At 43.1% G+C, this 26,027-nt stretch overlaps 1 protein-coding gene across 5 annotated transcripts in view; it reads left to right on the top strand.

Annotated features, from left to right (window-relative positions):
- Window positions 1–25,546, top strand: part of ZHX2 (zinc fingers and homeoboxes 2) — a 216,592-nt gene extending 191,046 nt beyond the window's left edge. For 4 of the 5 annotated variants that reach the window (XM_078153720.1, XM_078153719.1, XM_078153718.1 and 1 more), the window contains 2 exons: window positions 4,717–7,460; window positions 24,083–24,172. In XM_078153720.1, the coding sequence (XP_078009846.1) occupies window positions 4,934–7,456 (2,523 nt within the window). In that variant the 5' untranslated portion in view covers window positions 4,717–4,933 and the 3' untranslated portion in view covers window positions 7,457–7,460; window positions 24,083–24,172. Of the gene's footprint in view, window positions 1–4,716; window positions 7,461–24,082 lie in introns of all 5 variants that reach the window. The other variant, XM_078153722.1, reaches the window with a different exon arrangement.
- Window positions 25,547–26,027: the final 481 nt, after the last annotated feature.

Consider the following 26,027-nt stretch of genomic DNA (forward strand, 5'->3'; position numbering starts at 1 on the left):
AATCACAGAACCTCCGAGTTGGGAGGGACATTGTAAGGTGCCTGGTCCAACCCGCTCCTAAACAGAATCCCCTCTACAAAAGGGGCTGTCGAGCATTTTTGGGTCATACCTTGGCAGCCTGGTGAAACCTGTGGACCCCTTTTCAGAATAATGTTGTTAAATGTATAAAATAAAATACGTAGGATTATAAAAGAAACCAGTTATATTAAATTAATTATTTTAAATTTGTCCTCATAGGACCAAATTTAAATATTAAATCCTAAATTATATTAAAATGCAGTTATCGGAATATTTTCTTAAGTTCCCAGGCCCCAGGTTAAGAATACCCCACTAGTGGTCATCTACCTCTTCCTAAAGACCTCCTCCAGTAACAGTGAACCCATGACTTCTGCAGCATCACATTATACTTTTAGACAGCCAACCCTGAATTGTTGGGAAGTCTTTTCCTACATTGTACTGCTCTACAGCTCCCAACCATTGCTCCTGTTTCAGCCTTCTGGGGCAAAACAGGACTCAACAAGTCTGTCTTCTACCTTACAGCCCTTCAGATACCTGAAGACAACTGTTATATCTCCTACTCTAAAAAAAAAAAATGACTTCTGTTGGATAAATATACCTAATTAGATCAACTGGTTAGGATATGACATGATCTCAAGTCCCTGTCCCTTCTCTACTGTTCTGATGGTTTTTCTAAAATAGTCACATCCGGAATTGAACCTCTGAAACCTTCAAGGAGTGTTCTGCCCGTGGTGGAGAGTGGTGAGACTGTTGCCTTCCTGTCTTGTCCTGGGCACTAATTAATGCATCATGAGATTATGGCCACTGTTTTTAGCTGTTCTGTTACTGTCCCTCCTCCACCCTATACTTGTATGGTTGATCTTTTGAACTCATGTGCATGTCATTATGGAACTTCATCACTGTCTTATCTTCCTAGGCCCTAACTTTACTCCCATTCTTCTTTCACCTAACAAAAGGGGAAGGAACACCGAGTTGGGAAAGTTCAGTCCCTCAACAAACAAGTTGGAGAAGCACCATTTTTGGTACCTGTCTCCTCTCTGACGATACAGAATGGTCCCAGGATGTGTCTCTGGGGAACGGTGCCCTGAAATCACAGAATCACAGTTGGAAGGGGGACCCCTGAAGTCATTTAGTACAGCCCTTACTTAATGCATGAATTCTCATTACAGTTTCCCAAAAAGGCTTTTCTAGCTCCTACGTGAATATTTCTAGCAATAGGGAATGTACTGCCACATGAGACAACGTTAGGAAAAATCATTAAGAAATTCTTCCAAATGTTGACCCAAACCCTGGCTCCCTAGAACTTCCATTTATTGATCTTAGATCATAGATTGGATCATAGATCTAGAGGTGGAAGGAAGCTCGGACGCCACATATCCCAACCCCTTGGTTTTACAGATGAGGAAACAAAAGCCCAGAACAGTAAAGTGATCTGCCCAAAGTCACACTGGTAGTAAATCTCAGTGGGATTTGAACCAAGGCCTGACTCCGGTTCCTTCCCGTGGACTATGATCCTCTCTGGATTCTTGTCACAACCCTCTACTTTCCACTCCTCTGCCCAGAATGAAAGAAATGCGTGGATTGAAATTAGAAATGTCAACTGTCCAGGAGTCAGGGCAGATTTGATGTGACTACTGAAGACGTCTCAGTAGAGTAGAAGGCATCTCCCAGTGAAAGATAGTGCCTGGATTCCTAGGTGAGGAAGCAGAGGGAAAAACAAACAAGCACATGCATATATCCATTTTGGCCACATACGACGTTTTGCATTTTGTGTTTTTCCTCCAACCTCATCTAATTCCCCAGTTATCTTTCCTGCAGGTCCTATGATCCGTGAGAGGCAGTGGTCAGTCACAGGAATGGGACTGATTTCACCAGCCACTGAAAGAGCACATGAGAAACAATTAGGTGTCTAATTTAAGTGAAAGTTTGGTGTTTTTTTTTTTCTGTCAGTACACAGTTTGCTATTAACCTAATTTAGAGACGCTAGCAAGTCTGGCCCAAAGTTCAAAGAGTGATTCAGTGAACACAGGTTTAATGTGACTGAAGTATCTTGTTAGGTAATTCTTTATTGTTTCATCCATTGACCAGTCTATACCTGAACTAAATAAGTGGTTTGCCTCAAAGGCCCTGAGGCCATATACATTGTGTCTTTGCATAACTTCTAGGATCAACCAATCAGCAAGCTTTTCCAAAGCACATCCTGTGTGTTAGGTGGTGGTGCAGTGGATAGAGCGCGCCACGCCTGATGTCAGGGAGACACATTTTCCTGAGTTCAAATCCAGCCTCAGACACTTACTAGCAGCTGTGTGACCCTAGACAAGTCATTTTACCCTGTTTGCCTCAATTTCCTCATCTGTCAAATGATCTGGAGAAGGAAATGGCAAATCACTCCAATATCTTTGCCAGGAAAACCCCAAATGGATCACAAAGAGTTGGACACAACAAATGAGAACTGAATAACAACATATGAGTGCTTTTATATACGTTACATCATTTGATAGTTGCAGCAACCCTGAGAGGAAGGTACTATTATTGTCCCCATTTTATAGATGAGGAAACCGAGGCTGAGAGAAGCCGAGTCACTGGCCCAGAGTCACACAGCCTGTGTGAGACGGGATTTGGACATAAACCTAGCTGACCCCAAGCCTAGCACTCTATCCACTGTGCCACCACCTGTCTAAAAATAGAGTTGGGGGGAGGGGAAGAGAACAGGCAGGATCCAGAAAGGCCTCCTGTTTAAGATGGTGTGTGAGCTAAGCCTTGAAGGAAGCTAGGGATTCTCAGAGATAGACGTGAGAAGGGAGGGCATTCCAGGCATGGAGGAGGGCCCGTGCAAAGGGATGGCGGTAGGAATTACATTGCTGCGAATGGAAATGGCAAGGCCCCTTTAGCTAGACCACAGGGAGTATACAAAAGGCTGGAAAGACAGTGTTGGAGCCACATTGTAAAGAGCTTTATATTTATTCCCAAAGGGAACGACTGGAATTTATTAAGTAGGGGTGTCATATGGTTAGATTTCTGCTTTAGGAAAATCCCTTTGGCAGCAGAGTGGTAGATGGATCAGAGTCAGGAAAGACTTGAAGCAGAAAGCTATTTCCAGCCATTCGAAAGAATGCTCAAAATGGAGGAAGGGAGGGAACAAGCATTTATTAATCACCTACTGATTACCAGGCACTGTGCTAAGCTCTTTCTAAAAATACTATCTCGTGTGATCCTCACAACAACCCTGCAAGGTGTAGCTGCTGTTGTTATCCCCATTTTACAGATGAGGAAATTGAGGCAGAGAGCGGATAAGTGACTTGCTGAGAGTCACACAGCTAGGAAGTGACTAAGGCCAAATTTGAACTCCATTCTCCCTGACTCCAGCGCTCTGTCCACAGTGCCACCTAGCTTGTCTGACATAATAGCTGTCAAAATAGCATAATAGCTGGAATTTCTACAGGGCTTTGCAGTTTACAAAATGCATTTGCATGCATTAGCTCACTGCATCCCTACAATAATAGCTAACATTTATCTAGTACTTCAAAGTTTGCAAAGTACTTTACCTATGTTATCTTATTTTTATTGATAACAGCCCTGTGAGGTAGCTGCTATTACTGTCCCTATTTCACAGAGGAAGAAATTAAGACAGAGCTTAAGTGACTTGCTCAGGGCCACACTGCTAGGAAGTGTCTAAGGCTGGATTTGAACTTGGATCTTTCTGAGTCCAGCTCCATCATACCACCTAGCTGCCACAACAACCCAGTGAGACAGTGGGGCATAGGGGCTGGCCTTGGAGTCACGAAAACCCATGTTCGAGTCCTGACAAATCATCTAACTTGTTAGTGTCCTCAGACACCTTCGTACATTACAGAGGAGAAATCGCGTCTAGACCAAGACAAAGCAGGATCTTGTGTGCTAGGTTGTACAACTTATTATTACCCCTGATGTGCAGGTGAGAAAGATGAGGCCCAGGAATCTTGAGTGACTTTTCTAAGGGGGCCTGGATGCCTGAACGTGACTTTAGGCCTTCTGACTGTCCGGTGCTCTTCCCACTGGCCAGTGGTGCAAAGCTAATGTCTCATGTTAGTTACAGGAGTGGAGAATCACAAGGGACCCAGCTGCCACGTAATCCACCTCCTCCCCAAGAGGAGTTCCCCCTGTCTCATATCCAATGGTCCGTCATGCAGGTTCAGCGCTGAAGATGTACGCTGAGAGTTCCCACTCCTCCCTTCCACTTTAGGGTAGCTCTGATTGTGAAAATCTCACCGGCATCAGAGCTGCACTTACCTTTTGGCCACCATTGCTTGTTCCTGCTTCTGCCCTCTTGAACCAGATGGAATCGTCGGGCACACAAGAGTGGAGATCTTTGGGTTCACCCGACACTTCCCTCCTTCCCCAGCATCCCCCACACCATCCTTCCCAAGGGAAGCATTCGACACCTCTCTCCTTTTCTGTCCTCCCTTCTCCTGAGCCGTGGAATGATTACTGGGGTCCCTGTTCCTCACTTTGGACCTGTTTTCTCCTTTCCTCCCACAAAATGCATTATTCTGGGTTGGAATCCCCACTCCCCCAAACCTTTTTTTGTGGTTACCTAGTTGTTGAGGTGGTAGTTGGGATGGGTTATGAAAACAACTCAGATAAATGCTTATTCATTTTTTAAAAAATGTAAATGCACCATGAAGAGAAACTGACCCTGCCTCTGTTCTTATCCCACAGATATAATGTGGTCTGATGTGTTTAGTGGATGAAGTTGACAGGAGCCATTTTCTGAGCTGAAATCCTTCTGAAAACGTAAACACCAGACTTGAACGTTTGAAGGAAGCCAAAGCCATTTCAAAAGCAAAGTCCTTCTGGATCATTCATTCCCCACATTTTACTGTCCCCCCCCAAAAAAAACTAAATAAAATAAGACATTGCACACCAGACAGATACTATGGCAAGCAAGAGAAAATCAACAACTCCGTGTATGGTGCGGACGTCTCAAGTCGTAGAACAAGAAGTGCCCGAGGATGTTGACAGAGGCAAAGACAAAGAAGTTGGAGTTCCCCAGCCTGACTCTGGCAAAGATGCTTGGACCACAGAGCCTGAGAGTTCTTCCAAAGAAAGTGAACTGATGGAGGTGAAGTCAGCAACAGAGAACCAATCCAAAAAACTGCAGGGGGGTTACGAATGTAAATACTGCCCATACTCTACACAGAACCTGAACGAGTTCACGGAGCACGTGGACATGCAGCATCCCAACGTGATCCTCAACCCACTCTACGTATGTGCAGAGTGTAACTTCACCACCAAAAAGTATGATTCCTTGTCCGACCACAATGCCAAGTTCCACCCTGGGGAGACAAACTTCAAGCTCAAGTTGATTAAACGCAATAACCAAACGGTTTTAGAACAGTCCATCGAAGGATCCAACCATGGCGTGACCGTCAGTGGTGGCAACCTGGGGAGCGGCGACGGCGACCCCGGGATCTCTATGAGTAAGACGCCTATCATGAAACTGGGGAAACCCAAAGCTGATGCCAAGAAGGCACCTAGGAAACCAGAAGAAAGTGGTTCTGATAACCACGTGGAAGGGAATGCCACCGCTCGAGTGGTGACGGAGGCTGCCGAGGCTTTTGCGAGGCTTAATGGCATTGAACTGCTCCAAGACTCACTAGGGCACGTGATGCCTTCTGTACAGCTACCACCAAATATTAATCTTGTCCCCAAGGTCCCTGTCCCATTGAATAGTACCAAATATAACTGTGCCCTGGACACCAATGCCACCATGATTAACTCCTTCAACAAGTTCCCTTACCCAACACAAGCAGAACTGTCATGGTTGACAGCCGCTTCCAAACATCCCGAGGAGCACATCAGAATCTGGTTTGCCACCCAGCGCTTGAAGCACGGTATAAGCTGGTCTCCGGAAGAGGTAGAAGAGGCGAGGAAGAAGATGTTTAATGGGACGATCCAGTCAGTCCCCCAGACTATCACTGTGTTACCAGCTCAGTTGGCATCCACCAAGATGTCCCAGCCTATCATCCAGACTGCTTTACCTTGCCAGATCCTTGGCCAGACCAGTCTTGTTTTGACCCAAGTGACTAATGGATCGACAGTTTCTTGCTCCCCCATCACACTTGCTGTCGCGGGGGTGACCAGTCATGGCCAGAAGAGACCCTTACCAAATCTCCAAGCAGCTCCAGAGCCCAAACGGGCCCACGTTGCCCAGGTTCCTGAGCCCCCACCAAAGGTAACCCCCACCATACTGCCCACGACAAATGATCGGAAAAAGACAAAAGAACAGATAGCTGAACTGAAAGCAAGTTTCCTCCAGAGTCAGTTCCCTGATGACGCGGAAGTCTACCGGCTCATCGAGGTCACCGGCCTCGCCAGGAGCGACATCAAGAAATGGTTCAGCGATCACAGATATAGGAGCCAAAGGGGCATCGTGCATATCACCAGCGAGTCCCTTGCCAAAGACCAGTTGGCCATCGCGGCTGCCCGGCATGGACGTTCCTACCATGCGTACCCAGACTTTGCCCCGCAAAAATTCAAAGAAAAAACACAGGGTCAGCTCAAAGTTCTGGAAGATAGTTTCATGAAAAGTTCTTTCCCCACCCAAGGAGAGCTGGATCGGCTCAGATCAGAAACTAAGCTGAGCAGGAGAGAAATTGATACCTGGTTTTCAGAGAGGAGAAAGCTTAGGGACAGCATGGAGCAAGCTGTCTTAGACTCCATGGGATCTAGCAAAAAGAGCAAAGAAGCAGTGGTCCCCAATGGTACTTTATCTCGGATAGACCAGCTTTCCAGCGCCCAGCTGGCCAGTTCTCTCTCTAGCCCCTCCCCAGCAATGATGAAGAGCCAGGAACAAATCCACCTCCTGAAGAGTACATTTGCAAGAACCCAGTGGCCCACCCCACAGGAATATGACCAGTTAGCAGCAAAAACTGGTCTGGTCCGAACTGAGATTGTGCGTTGGTTCAAAGAGAACAGATGTTCACTAAAGACTGGAACCTTGAAATGGATCGACCAGTACCAACAGCAACATGCTGTGGATGGCCACGGTAACGAGTCCGTCCTGAGGTGTGGAACGCCACACCTCGCTGAAAGTGCAAAGAATGGGGGTGAGATGCTTCAGCAATATTTCAAGGACCACAAAAAGCTGAGGGAAGAGGATTTGGACAAACTGGTGACCAGGGCAAAAGTGGGCTGCGAAAAGACCAAAGACTCCTTGCCGGGCAAGACAACAGAGGCCGCTTCGGACAGATCTGAAGGTAACAGCCGGGATGGTCATGGCAGTGATGAGAATGAGGAGTCTGATGTTGTGGACTGGGTAGAGGTGACGGTTGGGGAGGACGATGGCATCTCAGACTGTACAGATAGCTGGAATCAAGCAGCACCAGAGGGTCGAGCGGAGTCGACCAATTATGATTCTGATTCTGAAGGTGTAACTGAAGACACTGGCCACGTTTAGACAGGTAATTCAGCCTCGGAAGTAGTAACTTGTCTAAATCACTCCCAGGCAAAGAGTCAGAGGGAAAGAGAGAAATTGCTTTTGTTACTTTTTTTAAACAACTGGTACATTTCCATCAGGGAGAATGAATGAGGGAGACTCTGGGATGTGTCCAATTTTTAAAATAATGGTTATGTATAAGGTATACACATATATACAAGTGTGTATGTATACATAGGTATATGTGTTTATATACACATATAGCTAGGTATCAGTATATTAAATAAACATTTAAATCAATATATAAAGATTATATATTGGCAGCTAGGTGGCACAGTGGATAGAATGACCAGCCTGGAGTCAGGAAGGTCCCTTTTCCTGAGTTCAAATCTGGCCTCAGACACTTACTAGCTATGTGTCCTTGGGCAAGTCAGCTTTGTTTGCCTCCGTTTTCTCATCTATAAAATGAGCTAGAGAAGGAAATGGCAAACAACTCCACTATCTTTGCCAAGAAAACCCCAAATGGGATCATGGAGAGTCAGATATGACTGAAACATCTAAACAACCACAACAGCAGAGATACAGACAGATATTATATATCTTATCAGACCTGTGATTTGAATGTGCCTAGTTATTCTTATAATATATATTTCACATCACTTCGCAAGAATAAGTGTATTTAAAATATGCTACATAATATACACACACATATGTACATACACATACACCCATACACATATACGGAGGGTATCCCAAAAGCATTAGTGCTGTTTTAAGCTATTAAAGCTTTGGAACTCTTCTTTATTTTACCAGACATGAAATTTAAATATATTTATTTATTATACTTGTATAAATGTGTGTGCATATACTTTTTTTTTACTAGACCAGAGATTTGAATAGATGGATAAATATACTGGTATAAATGTGTGTGTGTACTAGTATAAGTGTGTGTGTGTGTTATATAGAGAGAGATAGATAGATCGATAAAACACACATATATATACATTCTACCAGACCTATGATTTAAATATAGTTAATATTTTGATTATTGAAAGTTATTATAAAATACATTTTAGCATTTATATATAACATAATTATACGTAATATATTATTAAAAGTATATCTGTATATATGTGTGTATATATAAAAATACATATACATATATATATACACAACATACATACTTACTATTAAAAAACTAAATCTTTTATTTCATGAGTGTTGGAAGTTCCTCAGAAAAGTTCCTCCTATCATTGTAAATTGGTACCTTCTTTGGAATTTATAATGTTAGAGAGTGACTTTTTAGGCTCACCCAGCCAGTATGTGTCAGAGAGAGAACTTATATCTGAGTCTTCCTGTCTCTGAAGCACTCCCTCTCCCCTCCCCTTTCCTCACCTCTTTCTCTTTCTCTCTCCATCCCTTTTGTTCCAAATATGCACACACGCACACACATACACACACATGCATATACATTTAATTGGGGCTGCTAAATTCTATGTCCTTATTTACAAGGCTAAGATAATAAACAGCCGCGGCTGCCATTTACATATAAAGTCAACCCTCTGCCCAGTCTATGATGCCTCTTGCCTGCTTTCCTCTTTCTTTTTCTAATAGGAATTGTTAGAATTCATTCTGTATGTGTTTTGTGTTGGCTGCTGTCAGACAAAGAACGATGTGGTTTTTAAGAGTAAGTACCCAGGATAGTTAGACGGATTTAGAGCTGTTTCCTCCAACCCGAAATATTTTTAAAAGACTTAAAGTATTTGGTGTATACTGTTGCATAAATAACAGGGTATGAGCTGCATGTCCTGGTTAAGTAACCGTGTTCTCCTTTAAATTGGCCACCCATAACCCCTGCAAATCTAGACTAGATTGGTGTGATTTAGACCCAGGGAGCCTCAGGGGGAGAGGCAGAGGAGGTAACCATGGTTACTAATGTCCATACCCTCCACATAATGGGCCTTCCCATGGAATCAGATCCAGGCTGGTGTTTCTCACCAGGTCAGTGCAGATGGGGTCCCTCCTGCACCTCGCCCAGCTTGGTGGCAACTGTAGAGGATACACAGTGGGAAGAGGAGATGTATGCACAGATGGAAACCCACCTTCTTCTCTGCAGCCCCAACACTGCAGGGCCAGCCCAGGACTAGGAAGGGGAGAACTCTTATGGTTGAGCCATTTTAGGCTCTAAAGTCCCACATACCTCCCTAAAAAGAAGCCACATAAGTTTAATGGCATACAAAGACCTCGCACCTTATTTTAAAAAGAAGAGTAGGAATCTCCTTGTCAGTTTGTATCTAAATGAAGCACCAGAGACTCTCACTTCTCCTTGATGAATAAACTTGGGGCAGAATTGAGAAAGAAAGAGAGACATGGAAGCTAGCCGGCAGTCCCACCCACCCTCCCTTTGCTAGAGCAGCTTAATTAGCAGCCAGCTGGCCAGTCGGATTTGTACCGTTCTCCCTCCACACTGTCCACCTTCTGGTGTAGGTGCTAATGGGTTTTGAGTGAATGAGCAGTGATAGAGCCAACAGGGTAAGTGCCCAGAGGAGAGAAGATGGGTGAGAGCCTGATTTCGACCTCAGATAGGCCCAAGCTCTTTGAGAATTATTTTTTTTTCTCAGGCAGTTAAGTTTCATCAGCAGATGCTACTGGGTGTTCGTGATTAATCTCTTTGAGAAAGAGAGACAGTGCACAGCCCAGCCCACAGATCTCTTGAGCAGGGGAAGATGTTTCTTCAAAAGAAGGTGGTGATTTAAAAAAAAAATCACTAGCCGCAAGCATTCCCTCCAACTTCACATCCTCTGACCTCTGTTCTTCCAGATCCTTGAGACGTGTATACAGGGGGATTTTTTGTGCAGTTAGTTCAGCAGCTGCCATTTTCATATATTAAGATTTGGAAAGTGATCAATAGAGAGATAGATAAATCTATCTAGGTACTTTTATCCACATTTTACAGATGAGGAAACTAAGGCGAACAAAGTTTCAGTGACTTGCCCAGGATCACACAGCTAGTAAGTATCTGAGGCTAGTTTCAAACTCAGGTCCTTTAGATTCCAGGCCCAGCACTCTCTAGCCACTGAGCCGCTTAGCTGCCTCTGACAGATTACTAGGTTAAATACTACTCTATTCTTGGCCTCTTTCTAAGAAATAAGCTAAAGTAAAATAGCTCGAATAAGTGAATTTAAGGAAAACTTTTTATTATTGTTGTTTTCCATGGCAGGTAGATGTAGAAATAAAGACAGACCCAAGTAAGTGGAGAAGTATTAAATTGCTCCTGATTGGACTGTGCTAATATAAAAATGATGTGACTACCTAAATTAATTTACGTATTCAGTACAATACCAAGGGTTACTTTAGAAAAATACAGAAATCCATGCCAGGTAGAAGCTAGTCCTACATAAGCAGGTGTTTGCTCAGCATCGGGGTATAATACTTCAGTCCCGGCCAAGGTACTCGCCTCACATGTGACTTCACAAAGGCACCCGTGGAATCTCTGGGTTAAAAGTGACCTCAGAGACCTCTAGTCCACCCTGTACTTCCACAAGGATCCACCTCTACAGCAAACGCAGACTTTGCTCAGAAAACCTCCAGGGAGGGGAATGGACACCTCCAAAGGCAGCCCAGTTCGGTTTGGGGCCAACTCGAGTTGTTAGGAAACTGTTCCAGCCTTCAAACCAAATCTGCCTCTGTTGCTTCCATACCTTTTGCTTAGCTCTGCCCTTGGGGTCAAAAATAGCAATCTAATACACACACACACACACACACACACACACACGTACATGTCATCACTCTCGACAGCCGTCATGGTTCCCCACCTCCAAGTCTTCTTTAGGCCGGACATCCCCAGTTCTTTCAAGTATTCCACACATGGTTGGAACAAAAGACCCTTCACCATCCTGTAGCCCTCCTCTTAAGGTTATTAATGGCCTTCCTAAAATTAAGTACCCAAAAGTGAACCTTATATTCCATGTGGGGTCTGACTAAGGCAAAGAAAAGCAAGGCTTATCACATCCGTGAGTCCTGGACACTGTGCCTCCTCCCCTTAATTCATCTTCCAGATCATCTAAGCTTTTTTTGGCTGCTAAGTCACAGGGTAAATTCATAGGGATCTAGCAGGCCAGATCTTTTCTCAGATTGCTGTCTAGCCAATACCTTCCCCCATCTCATGCTTATGATGTTGATTTTTTTTAAAACCTAGATGTTAGACATTATATTTATCCTTATTTAATTCTATCTTATTAGATTTGCCTCAGTGTTCTAGCCTGTGAAGACCTTTGGGGATCCTTGCTCTGTCTTTCAGTATTATTTATCTGTACTAGCAACTATGTGATACAATGGATGGACACTGGACCTTGAGTCAGGAAGACCTGAATTCAAATCTAGTCTCGGACACTTATTATTTGTGTGACCCTGGGCAAGTCTCTTAACCTCTGTTTGCCTCAGTTTACTCGTTTTGTAAAATGGGGATAATAATAGCACTTACCTCCCAGGGTTATAGTGAGAATCAAATGAGATAATTTTGTAAAGTGCTTAGCACAGTGCCTCTCATTTGTTCAGTTGTTTCAGTAGTATCTGACTCTTTGTGACCCCATTTGGGATTTTCTTGGCAAAGATACTGGAGTGGTTTGCTATCTCCTTCTGCAGCTCATTTTACAGATAAAGAAGCTGAGGCAAACAGGGTTAAGCGACTTTCCCAGGGTCACACAGCTAATAAATGTCTGAGGCTGGTTTTGAATTCAGGTCTTCTTGACTCCAGGTCCAGCACTCTATCTACTATGCCACCTAGCTGTCTCACCTGGCTCATAATAGGTGCTTAAATGCTTGTTAGTGTTCCCTCCCTGTATGATCCTAAAGTAACAGAGCCTGGTCTGGAACTTCTGGCTTCTGTCCCCAGGTCTAGAGCTCTTTTTCACTATAGCATGTTGCTTCTCCCGAGGCAGAAGATGATTCAAAAGGCTAGGCAAAGTCTCAAGCAAGAAATATAATTTCTGACTGTAGCAATCAGGGAGGGCTTCCTATAAGAAATGGCTTTTGGGCAGAGTGGTACTGTTGTGTGTGCCATAAGGAATGGGAGTCAGGAAGGAGACCTGTCACTGAAGTCATAGAACCAGGTTTTAAGGTTTCCAAAAAAGCTTTCATCAGAATAGCCTGTGGAGTAGAGATTGCAGATATTATTATTATCCCCATTCATTCCCCTCCTGGCCCTGTTCCTGGTTTCCAGACTGCAAAAGCACTGTCTTACACCGCAATTCCTTCAGCACCTGGGCCTTCTCACCCCTGGAGCATCTAACCACTGCTACTTCCTTCTCAACCTAAAGTGGGGGGTGGACCTAGAATATCCTTCCTTATGGCCCACCCCCTTCCCCCACTGTTGAATTTCTCCTGGGGTTTCCGTTTTGTAGAAGGCACATGCTGACCTTTATTCCCCTCCTGGCCCTGTTCCTTGACTTTAAAACCATGGGTCCGTGCCCAGTACCTCCTTTTCTATCCCAGCCCCCTGTGTTTCAGGTTCCTTTTATTAGTTGTCTTCCCCCTCTAGAATGTAAGCTCCTCGAGGGCAGGACCTGTCTCCTTTTGCTTTTGTATCTGCAGCACTTAGTACAGAGGCTGGTACCTCATAAGTGTTTAATACAAGTTTGTTTCCTTCATTCCATTTTACACATGAAGGAACAGGCCTGTTGCATTTCAGGAACCTGCCCATGATCACCACAACACTTCTAAGTGTCAGAAGTAAGATGTGAATTCAGGACTGTGAATACCAAGTCCAGTGTCCTTCTCGGTGAGTGCTTCTTTGGGTGGAAGCCACAGAGGGAGTGACTCACTAGGAATCTTTAGGAATAACTTCTAATAATGGGAGTCATTCAAAAGTGGAATAGGCTATGAGGTTCCTCTTCATTGAAGGACTTCAGGCAGAGGCTGCATGACCATTTGTCAGTGGGGCTGTTAAGGATTCCTGCTCAGATCCAGATTGGACTAGACAACCTCTGAGCTTCTTTCCAGCTCTGAGGATTGTGTGTGTCTAATAATATGCCCTAGACTTGTGCCAGAAATCAAAATCAAACTCAGTGGACCATAGTATAGTGGACCATACACCACTCGGTGGCCTGTTTTGTCATTTAGGACCTTTTTCCTAATGGAAACTTCACCTGTTGTCCATGATCTTTCAAACGGTAACTCAGTGACCTTCAGCGTTTTGGGATATAGTTCATTTGGGCCTGTTGATTGAGCTCATGAAGGGTAGCTGGGGACTCTCGCATTCCCTACTTACCCTGGGTTTCAGCTTCTTTTTTTCATTTTTGTTTTGTATTTTCCAATCCATAGATTATTCTTAGAGAAAACAGAAGTAGAGAAATATGAATAATAATAACCGACACTGATACAGTGCTTTAAGATTTGCACCATACTCTACAGACATCTCATTTGTTCCTTAATAATAACCCTGGGAAGTAGGTACAATAATGCCTATTAACTATTTTATCATTGAAGAAACTGAGGCACAGAGAAGTCGTTTCTTGCCCAGTATCATGAAGCTAATAAGTTTCTGAGGTAGAATTCAAACTCGGGTCTTCCTAACTCCAGGTACATTATTCAATCACTGTGCCTTGATGTCTGTTATAAGGATGTTGTAATTGTCTCATAAGGGTAGCTACATGGTACAATGGATAGAGTATAGGACCTGGAGTCAGGAAGACTCATCTTCCTGAGTTCAGATCCGTCTTCAGTCACCAGCTGTGTGACTCTGGGCAAGTCACTTAACCCTGTTTGCCTCAGGTTTCCTCAGCTGTCATATGAGCTGAAGAAGAATATGGCAAACCACTCCAGTATCTTTGCCACGAAGACCCCAAATGGGGTCATGAAGAGTCAGACACAACTGAAACAACTGAACAACAACAAAAAATATTGTCTTGTCCATGCTAAAAAGTTACAGTCCATCTATCATCTTCTGTTCCCCACATACACACACTTTTTGGTGTCATTAGCTTTCCTTATCAACCTTTGCTCATTATAAGCTTCAGGACTCTTAACGCTATTCTAAAAACACCATACCACACTTCTGTATGCACCTTACCTGCTCCCAAATCCATCTTCTGTACATGACTCTTTAAATTCTAATTTTATTAATGAGTTGCCTGTGTCTCCACATTGTTTTCTATAGAGTGCTCTCCTTTTCCCCCTCAGAAGAATTTGGGTATCCAGAATTTCATTCTTGAGAACTTCCCATCCATCTTGGCCTGACTTCCCCTGTAGAATTTCAGTCCATGGGATCTAACAGAGCCTTTCTCCTGAACTCTTGGGTATTTGCTTTCCTAAATTCTAGGCTACATATTCAGACCTGTGCCCAGCTTTCTTTGCCTTCCCTGTCCCAAATTCTAAGATGGAAAAGAAGTAATGATAAAAGGAAGTACTTAACAATTTGACCTGTCCACTAGTAAAACAGGCTTTCTCAGGATGTCCTGGATTTATGTGGATGACCATGTCATCTTGGTGGTCTTGCAAAAGGAATTCTTATTTAATAAATGACAAAGTCCTTTTGAAAGGAATTTCCATTGAAGTTGTACTCGATGACATCTGAAGTGACCACCATCTTGAAATCAGATCTTTCTGCTTAAGTCTAGTTTTTTTCCCCCCTCTACCATAGAGCCTTTCATCTCAAAAAATGTTCATTTGATCCTCGAAGCAATTCTGTGAGATAAGTAGGAAAGGTATCATTCTCTCCATTCTACAGAGATTAAATTGAGGTAATGATGGGTAACAGCTCAGTGTGCCAAGAGTCAGGAGGCCTGAGTTCTAGTCCCTGATCCCAACTCACCTTGGGCCGTTGATTTACAGAACTTCTCTGGGACTTGGTTTCCTTGTCTGTAAAAATAAATGAGGATGACAAGACAATATCTAAGGGCCTTTCCAGTTCTGATATCTGTAATTCTAAATTCTTCACAGCTGCATGACTGTGAGGTTTGTATCCATAGATGTGACCCCTAGGCCAAGTTAAAGCTAGGGAGATTTTGAAATAGTGTGCTATTTCTCCCTCAAAAAAATTGTGAGAAGCAATGAAATTTTAGGTGCAGTAATGGGTACAGAAAAGATTTCAAAAAATCATGACTCCTCCATGCCCTGATTTTGTTGGCACTTAACAACATGGAACTCCCTCTCTCCCTTCCATCCTTCCCTGCCACCTTGGGTCCTCTCCCCCCCAAAGGCTCTTCCTGGCAGCTACAAATAAGAAAGTGGGCTTTGGCGACTGTGCTCTGCTTTCTGGGTTCTCTCCTTCCTACTGGTACCTGACCTCGGATACAAACTAAGCAGTTACCACGAATTTTGAGAACACCTTCCCATGTGGTCATGTTCCATCCTCCAGTGCCTGGACTCTAATATCTGCCTTTTAAGCCAGCCAGCAGGATTCTTTCTGAACAGCATGAAGGATGCTAGGTGAGATGTGTCAGGGGTCTGCTCATATGCTTGTTTGGATCTCCAGCTTGGAACTTGGGCCTATTAAGGAGAAAATCTGACTTGCTTAAGAGTTTGGGTTTGGTTTTTATTTTGGAGGTTAAGGGTATTTTTGTTTGTTTTTTATACCACCCATTCTGATGCCTCTGATCTAGGGACAAATGCTACTAATTTAATTCACTTTCCCCCAAATCATTTATTAAAGGAGAATGGGTGTTACTGTTTAATCTGAGGACTCTTAGAGGCCAACATGATATAAAGAACAGTATGGGAGGGGAAGTAGCACTCACTGCAGTAGATGGCATGTATGTGGGGGGAGGTGGCCCACGGAGAACGGACCAACCATAGATGCGGTCGTAGTGAGAGGGGTACCTGTCACCTGACACCCTGCTTCTTCTGCTCATTCTTGGGAACCCTCTTTCCCACTCAGTCATGGCCCATGTCAGCACCCGAGGCAAAGTCCTATTCTCCCTGCCCTAGTTCCACCTTTGTGTATGGGGGAAATAAAAGCGGGGCAGGTAAGTGGCACAGTGGGTAGAGCACAGGACCTGGAGTCACGAAGATCTGAGTTCAAATGTGTCCTCAGACACTAGCTATGTGACCCTGAGCAAGTCACTTTAACCTGTTTGCCTCAATTTGCTCATCTTGAAAATGAGGTTAATAAAAGAGGATCAAATGGGATAATGTAAAGTACTTAGCACATAGTAATGGCTTATATATAAGTGTTACATACTGGTTATATGTTATTATTAATCAAATATAATTTTATCATATATTATATGTTGCTGCTATTATTATTATTACTAATTTTTAGAAAGTGTATCCCACATCCTATTATCTGTGTGGCCTTGGGTAATTCATTTAAGTGTTCTATGCTTTAGTTTCCCCATCTGTAGAATAGGGGCAATAATATTTATACTCTCTTCCCAAAAAACTTGCTGTGAGAATCAAATGAAATAACACGATGCGATATGAAGACACACAAAATTCAGTTCTAAAAATGGAAGCTGCTGCTGTTAGATAAGGAAAACCAGCTTTTCCTGGGGGCCTCTGCCACCTTTCCGTCAGTCCCTTCCCAGGCTCTTGCCCAGACCAGACCTTCTAGTGTGAGAACAAATGTTTTCCTCTTTCAGCATTTGGTGGTGGCAGCCTCCTTGGGAGCTTCTGGCTGCCATTTCCTCAGCCCTCCTGGCCCCCTTGCTCACCTCCCCCAGCCGTGTGGCTCCTGACTCATTCACTGTTGCTGCTGTAAGGAAGCTCCTAGAAGAAACACAGCCCAAATACTGAGACTCAGGGGTGTATCTGTTAATGCACTAAATTACCCACAAACATCATCTGTGATTTTTTTTTTTGCAAGAGCAGAAAAAAAAGCTCCATTCCAGACATAGTTTCTCCCCTGCCTCCCTTTTGACCTTCTGATCGGGTAAACAGAGAGCCCTTTTCAGCTTTTTTCATCACTAGCTTGCAGGATGGGAAGATAGTGTTTGTTTCAGACCATGTACAATGAGACAGAAAACCTAAAAGTGTACTCACTTGCCAGATGGAGAGGGGGCTGTGCATTGAGCTCCATCCAGAAAGGGAGAGAGAGATTTTTCCAATCAGTTTGCAAAAAAAAGATAGATTTCAGGGTGACTTTTGCCTAGCTTGTGAACACATGTGTATTTGGGGGGTTCAGGAAGGGGGTGGAGAGATGCACATGCAAACATTGAGCAGACTACCCTTTAAATTTCAGAGTAACTTAGATTTCTGTTGGGTTTTACCATTGCCTAGTACTTTTACCAACACTGTCTGAACTAGAATTCTACATTGAATGTCAGAATCAGAAGGGGCCTTGAGGTTCATCTAAGTAAATCGGGGATTCCTAACCTGAGGTCCTTGACCTTGTTTTGTGTTATTGTTTGTTTGTTTTTCACTATTTTGATGACTGAATTTTAATGTAGTTTCCTTTGTAATCAATCTTGTGTTTTATTTTATTCATTTAAAAGCAGTACTCTGAAAAGCAGTCCACAGCCTTCACCAGACTCCCCAAGGGGGCCAGGACACAAAAAAGGTTAGGAAACCCTGCCTTGGTCAGTCTCCGTGCCCGAACATGAATGCCATATACAATCTGACTTTGAAAAGAACCTTTAGATCAGAGAACCATAACCCTTTTTTTCCACATCATGGACCCCTTTGGCAGACTGTGTGAAGCCTATCCCCAGAATATTTTTAAAGGCCTAAAATAAAATACATAGGATTACTAAGAAAACCCATTATATTGAAATACAGTCATCAAAAAAAAATTTTTCACAAGTTCACAGATCCTAAATTGAGATCCCCCTGCTCTTGGCTTATTTTGTTTGTATACACTGGCCTTGGTATCATTTACTTTCTTCAGCCTAGTGGTTGGAAGAAGCAGGGCCCTGGCCCCCTCTGGAAACATCTTCATTTCATAAAGTCGTGAAATGTGTTCACATCTTGGAAGTTTGCTAAGATATAGTCCAGCTTCTGATGCCTCATCATAATATAGAGGTGACTCCTGGGTAGTCATGGCTACATTGGTGAAGTGTAAGCTCTGACAGGTTCTGCCATGCTGGAAAGGCTTTAATTACGGCCCCTGTAACAGATCAGATCTGTTTTCCTGAGAACCAAGCTAGCTAGCATAGAGAGGCCCGTCGGTCTGTAGACTGGCCATGTGATAATGAAATTTGGAGGGAGCCATGGCAATGCCATGAAACAGAAAAACAAAAAAATGACCTTCATCCTTGTATAGCCCTCCTTCCATTTCTGAGGGGACGGTGATGTCCGATGGGGAGATGAGCATAGCGTGCTGAGAATCACAACTTTTTAGCTATCGATGAATTTTAATTTGATTATTTGTATTTTAAATCTCCTCATCCAACAAGTGGACATATTATTGCTGGAGGAGCTAAATTGTATCAAGCTTGACTTTCTTGCTATAAATGAAACCAGGAGAAAGAAGGAAATTCAGTTAATGGATTGCTAATTCACAGGCACCCTGGAGAGGCAAAGAAAGGAGTCAACAGATTAGGTTTTCTATGCCCAGAGACTACAAAAGCGTTATTTCACTGGATTTGATCATCAAATATTGCAAGATTAAATATAAATATTTGCAAAAATAGACCTCCATGAAAATAACTGCAGCTTATGCCCCAATATCAGTTGCTAAGGATAAAGTGGTAGAGAAGTTCAAGAAAGAATTTGGTAGAAATCCTCCAAATCAAACTTAACTTGCACTCTGATACTTGATGACGTTAGCACAAAGTTAAAAAAAAAAAAGGTGAAGATAGCGGGGGGAGGGAAATATACTGGGAAAGCCTGGTTCAGGAAGAAGGAATGCAAAAAGGCAAAGATTTGGATGGTATAGAGAAGCTACATGCCTCTGTATCATGAACATTTTCTTCAATTAAAGAATTTGGTGCTGCTTGTAATGGGCCATCAGTCAATAGTCAAGAGGCCATTTATTAAGCACCTGTTGTGTGCCAGGCACACATCCCTGAGCGATGGGAATACAGAAAAAGAAAAAGAAAAAGACAGCTCCTCTCTCCCATTAGGTCACGAGTGAGTTTGACTGCTGTCACACATCTACATTTGAGTGTAGGATAGCCTACCTTCCAAAGGGCTGCCCAGACGCTCTTTGAAAGAGACACTGAAATCTTGATACAATGGAAAGAACACTTACTCTGGAATCAGGACTTGGCTTTGTAGTCACTTCCCCCTCCTCCTGTCATCTAGGACCTGCAGGAACTTGGGGAAACCTAACCTCCCTGGACCTCATTTTCTTCATCTGTAAAATGAGGTCAAACCCGATGGCCTCATAGGAGCCACCAGCTCTAGATCTGTGGTACATTGAGAGAGGTCATTCAGTCTAAAGGTGACTAGGTTGCCCAGTGGGTAGAGCACTGGACTTAGAGACAGGAAGACCTGAGTTCAAATCTGCCCTCAGCCACTTACTGACTGTATGACTCTGGGCAAGTCACTTACGCCTGTGTGCCTCAGTTTCCTCATTGTTAAATGGGTATAATAACAAAACCTACTTCCCAGGGTTGTTTTGAGGATCAGATAAGATCATATTTGTAAGGTGATTAGCACAGTGCCTGGTACATTTTGTTGTTATTATTCAGTCGTGTCCAACTCTTCATGACACCATTTGGGGTTTTTTTGCCAACAACATTGGAGTGGCTTGCCATTTCCTTCTCCAGGTCATTTGACACGTGAGAAAACTAGGCAAACAGTGTGACGTGACTTACCCAGGGTCATACAGCTAGTGTCTGAGGCCAGATTTGAACTCAAGAAGATGAATGTTCCTAAGTCCAGGACCTACACTCTGTGCACTGTACTACCTAGCTGCCCTTGCCTGGCATATTACTATGCTATATAAATGCTTGTTACCCCCCCACACCTTCCCCATCATCCAAACCATACACAACCAGGAATGTCCTCTATGACAGAGGTGTCAAACATGCCCCTACAACACTCTGAACCAGATTAAAATGTAATTGGGAAATATGTAACAAAATAAATAAAAAATACAATAGAACATAGATGTTATTATGGGGCAGCTAGGTGGTACAGTGGATAGAGCTTGGGGTCTAGAGTCAAGAAGACTCATCTTCCTGAGTTCAAATCTGGCCTCAGACATTTACTAGCTGTGTGATCCTGGGCAAGTCATTTAATCCTGTTTACTCAGTTTCCTCATCTGTTAAAATGAGCTGGAGAAGGCAATGGCAGACCACTCCATTATCTTTGCCAAGAAAACTCCATATGGGGTGACGAAGAGTCAGACACAACTAAGACAATGTGGCTTTCTACATCAAAATGCAGCATTGCCGATTTCTGTTGGAGTTTCACTCCTCAGATCTACACCATCCCCAAACATAGAGCGATCCAGCCTGCACTTACTGACTTTCCTTTTTCAGTCATGAGTAATTCACTACTTTCCAAGGCACATCATTCCATTTGGGACAACTCTCATTTGTTAGGAATTTTTTCTTTCCTGAAACCTTCCCCATGTTCTGGCTCCTTTATTTTCTACAACAGCAATGTAAAGTAGGTAGTAGAAGCAATCCTCCCATTTTACAGATGAGGAAATTGAGCTGCACAGGAGTAAAGATCACCCCTTGCTAGTGATGTGATATCAGAACAGGGGCTTGATCCCAAATCTTCTGGTTCTAAATTCAGTGCTATTGACATCATACCACACCTTCCTCCAATGTTATACTTTGAACTGGCCATTCTCTGACAAGAGATACTTTAGCAAACGGGTTTACTTTGGAGCTAAACAGAATGGGGTAGAACATCTCCAGAGGCCATGCTAAGCTAGCTTGGTTGCATTGTAAGCTTCAGAAAATAGCACAGGTTATTTTTACTTACATAGATAATGGACCCACAGACCCTCTTTTGCTAATAATGCATCAGATATGAACACTCTTTGTCAGTTCTGCAATTTTGCACACATTCCTGATACAAGGTATGGTAAGATTATTTCTCAAACTTAATAACCAGCCTGATTGGTGACACATTTCCAAATAATTTTCAATTAACCTCTGATACAGGAAACCATAAATAGAACCTAATAAAAACTAGCCACTTATGCAATATCCCTCAGCAAACTTTATTGTTTTTCTTTTATTACTAATGCCTTTTGTCAATTATGCCACAGTCCCATAAAGCCTTCCCTTATAAAAGTGGCAGGTTGGTAAGCTAAACTTAACACTGAATCTCATATATATTTCTGATGTATTTTCATTTCTGAAGCAACTTCTGTTGGTTCTGTTTCCTTCATTCCACATCTATTCAAGTCTTCCCCATATTTCCCTGATTTCCTCTTGTGTTGTTTCTTTCTTTTCCTTTTTTTTTTTTTGTATTGGGGGAGAGGGGAAGAATTGCACTTAAGTGACTTGCCCAGGGTCACACAGCTAGTAAGTATCTGAAGCTGAATTTTAACTCGGGTCCTCCTGACTCCAAGGCAGATGTTTTACCTAATGTGCCACCTAGCTGCCCCTTCTCTTGTTTCTTATGGTGCAATAAGAGCTTGTTACTTTCCTAGACCACAATTTTTTCAACTATTCCTCAAACAGAAAAGCACACACTTTGTATCCAGTTTTTCACTACCACAGAAAGTGCAGCTATGACTATTTTGCTAGATAGGGCATTCTCTGTCTGACCTCCTTGCAATATATGCTCAATAGATGTATCACTAGATCAAAGTGTCTGATAATAACAAACATTTATATAATTCATGAAAGTTTGCAAACCTGAACCGTAACATTTTACTTATGTTTGATCCTCAGAACTACCCTGAGAGATCGGTGTTGTTATCATCCCCATTTTACAGATGAGGGAACTGCTAGTAAGTAACTGAGAGAGGATTTGAACTCATGTCTTCCTAATTCCACATCCAGGACAATATCCATTAGGCCACTCCCCTGAGATGTAAACAGTTCAGTTACATTTCTTTAGAATTCCACATTTTTTTACAGAACAGTTGGACCAGTTTAATAGCTTCACCAACAGTGTGCTGGTGTGCCAGTCTTCCCACAGCCCCTCCAGCACTGTTTCCATCTTTACCATATGCTAATCTCTTAAGTGAATAATCTCAACTCCCTTGGTCCTCGTTCCAAATCCTGCTTTTAGCCACTTGCCCTAGCTCTTCTAGAAGTAAGAAAAGGCAGCAAACTGTGGGCAAAAAGCATTTATATAACCCCAATTGCCTAACCAAGAAAAAAAGAAAGAGGAGGAGTCACTAGAGCCTCTAAGAACCGAGTATTCTATACATGTAAAACAATGCCCAACAAAAATTGGGGATTAGCCATTGAATTTAAATAAGTTAAATATTTAAGTATCTGCTTTGGGCAACTTACTAGGGATGTAAAGTTGAAATACAGCCTAATATGACAAACATTAAATGCCACTGTGTGCAATTATGAAGTTTAAAAGTGATTTTTTTTTAATGCAATTGGGATTAAGTTACTTGCCCAGGGTCACACAGACAGTAAGCGTCAAGTGTTTAGTCTGAGGTCGGATTTGAACTTGGGGCCTCCTGACTTCAGGGCCAGTGCTCTACCTAGCTGCCCCAAAAGTGATTTTTAAAAATGATTTTTAGTAAGGGTATATTACACCACAAGTAGCTATAACACAATATTAAATGATAAGTGTATTAGTTATGAAACAAACTGCCAAATGAGAGGAAAGGGGGACAACAAGCATTTATTAAGCATCTGGTGTGTGCCAGGCACTGAGCTAAGTGCTTTATAAATGTCATCTCATTTCATCTTCACAATAACCTTGAGAGGGAGATGCTAGTATTATTTCCGTTTTACAGCTGAGGAAACTGATAGAGACAGAGGCTGTGACTTGCCCAGGGTTGCGTAGCCAGTAAGGGAGGCCAGATCTTAACTTGGTTCTTCCTGACCCCAGACCCACCACTGCATCCCCTAAACTGTCAGATTCTGTTGATTCCCTTAATTGACTTCACTAGGCCTCACTTTCCTTATCCATAAAATGGGTGGATTTGGATTAGATAACCTCAAAGGGCCCTTGCAACTACTGATCTATGATCCTGATGCAAGATCATTTTGAATCCTGTATTCCAGGCTGCACTTCTTTGTCATTTGTTATTGTTTGGTTGTTTCTGATTCTTTTTTTACCTCATTTAGTTTTCTTGGCAAAAATGCTGGAGTGGTTTGCCATTTCCTTCTCCAGTTCATTTTACAGATGAGGAAACTGAGGCCAACAGGGTAAAGTGACTTGCTCAGGATCACACAGCTAGTAAATGTCTGAGGCCAGATTTGAACTTGGGAAGATGAGTCTTCTGACTCCAGGCCTGGCTATCCACTGTGCCAACTAGCTCCCCATTATCATTGTTAGAGCTATCCTAAAGTGGAATGAGTGGCCGTGGGAATTTGTGAGTTTTCCTTCCCTCACTAGAAGTCTTCAAGTGAAAACTGGATGACCATTTGTGGGTAATGTCATAGAAAGGATGTATGTTCAAATTCAGGTTGATCCAGGTGGCCTCAGAGGTGCCTTCCAAACTCTGACACTGAAAAATCTTGGATACAGTTTTGTTTTTCCTGTCCCCAAGAAGAATCTGAAAGGGGTCCAGCTTGGAAGGTCGGTAAAGAGACTCTGATAGCTCACTTCCCTGTGAATGATGGACATCTCACCGATACTTTCTCCTTATGTTTTGTGTTTCCCTTTCAGAGAAACCAGTCAGACCTACTATCCCGATCATTAGTGGGGCTCTGTCTGTGAAGAGAGCAGAGAACTCCACGCCGCCTGCCTTTGGACAAGATCGCCAAGGACCGTGGACTCCAAGTTGAGCTGCCCTGGGGTCTGCCTTTCCACGGCCTCCACCCCCAAGGAGCACTCATCGGATGGAATTGTTCATAGTGCCAAAGTCCTACTACTGCATTTGCAAAGGGTCCTTGTAAATAGATTGCTCCTCCCTTCCCTGCCCTCCCCCACTCTCATGCCCCCAGCCTCTTGTGATACTGGAATTGATTTGTACAACGTGGCCATTTTGTTACCTTTTTAAATCGGCTCGAGTTGCTTTTACAGATCATACGCTTGCAAGGTTTTTTGGGGGGGAGGCTGGTAATGTGTGCTTTTTTCTTTTTTTTTCTTTTTTTTCTTGGTTTTTGTTTTTAGAATTAGCAACCACTATATCTGCATCTGGGTTTTGGAGGGATTCTCATGATTTTGTTTCATTTTTTAGACCTAGTTTGGAATGGGGGGAGATTTTTCCATGGGGTGTGCAGAGAAATCTCCTTTTAGTTTACCCCAGAGGAGGCTTATAATCAGAGCAGCCTCAAAACCAGTCCTAGCCCCCTTTCTTTCCCAGCTGTTTGCATGGGATTCCCTGCTGTAAGCTCTCCATAAAAGGCTTTCTGCACTGCTGGGAGCGGGGGCTGATTACCTAACTACTGTATGTCCCCAGCCACGCTCTTGGCCCAGCAAGCATCCCAAGAGCTTCATGGCATGCACCTGTCCTTTTTAAGCACCTTTTTATATAAAAGGAGGAAGGGCTCCAATGTTTCTTAGGATTTTTTTTTCCTAAGATGGAATTCATCACACCTGGATAATACCAAGATGAACTGGAGGAAGGGCTCCAGTGTTTCTTAGGATTTTTTTTTTCTAAGATGGAATTCATCACACCTGGATGGTACCAGGTTGAACTGGAGGAAGAGCTCCAATGTTAGGATTTTTTTTTCACAGATGGAATTCATCAAACCTGGATGGTACCAAGATGAACTAGAAGAAGGGCTCCAATGTTTTTTAGGAATTTTTTTCTAAGATGGAATTTATACCTGTATGGTACCAAGAGGAACTGTTTGGGGTCTTGTTTTTTCTTAACTGCCTTTTTGTGGGTGTGATAATTGACAAGATCTCTGCATAAGGCTTCACCGTTATTATTTTTCTTAAGCAATTTTAGATCCCTGAGTGCACTTTTTTCAAATGCCCCTAACATGGAAAAATAAAATGAAAGATATCTCATGTAAATGTTGCAGTATGAATAGTTGTGTTGGCAAACTTCCCCCGGCCCCACCCCCTACTTCAGCACACCGCACAAATCAGAACGTCTAGGGAGTGTGGATAAAACCAACTTTTATAACTTGTTGCTCATTTGTTGTAACTCAATAAAACAAAGCCTAAACATTTTTATAACCTTTTCCTCTGCTGCTTTTCTTTATTTTCTCCTCTTAGTACCAGCAGGGTCCCTTAGATCAGGGGCTTGGGTGTTTTCTCCTCCGCTGGACCGGGCTTGCTAAGCTCAGAGGTGAACATAACCAAATTGGCCACAGGGGGATGAACATTTTGGCCGGAGTGACTCTTGAAGGCAGGATAAGCAAGGCATAACTGTTGGGGTCTCTCTGAGTCTTACAAGCAAGTCTCCACACTGATGAATTCATAAGGAGGGGCAAAGGGATGTCATAGCTATCTCCAGGTACTTAAAGGACCATGTAGAGGAAATATTAGACTTGTAGAGTAGAGCTAGGAGCAGTGGCTAGATGTTACAAGGGGACAGATTGAGTCTTGATGTCATGAAAGAAATCCCAAAGAGTAGATCCAGCCCAGAGCAGAAGGGCTGCCTGGAGAGAGAAAGAGCTTCCCCCCAATCAGATGTCTTCAGGCACAGGTCCAATTG

Source organism: Phascolarctos cinereus, unplaced genomic scaffold (assembly GCF_003287225.1).
Source record: "Phascolarctos cinereus isolate Bilbo 61053 unplaced genomic scaffold, phaCin_HiC Scaffold_4;HRSCAF=312, whole genome shotgun sequence".
NCBI classification, from domain to species: domain Eukaryota; kingdom Metazoa; phylum Chordata; class Mammalia; order Diprotodontia; family Phascolarctidae; genus Phascolarctos; species Phascolarctos cinereus.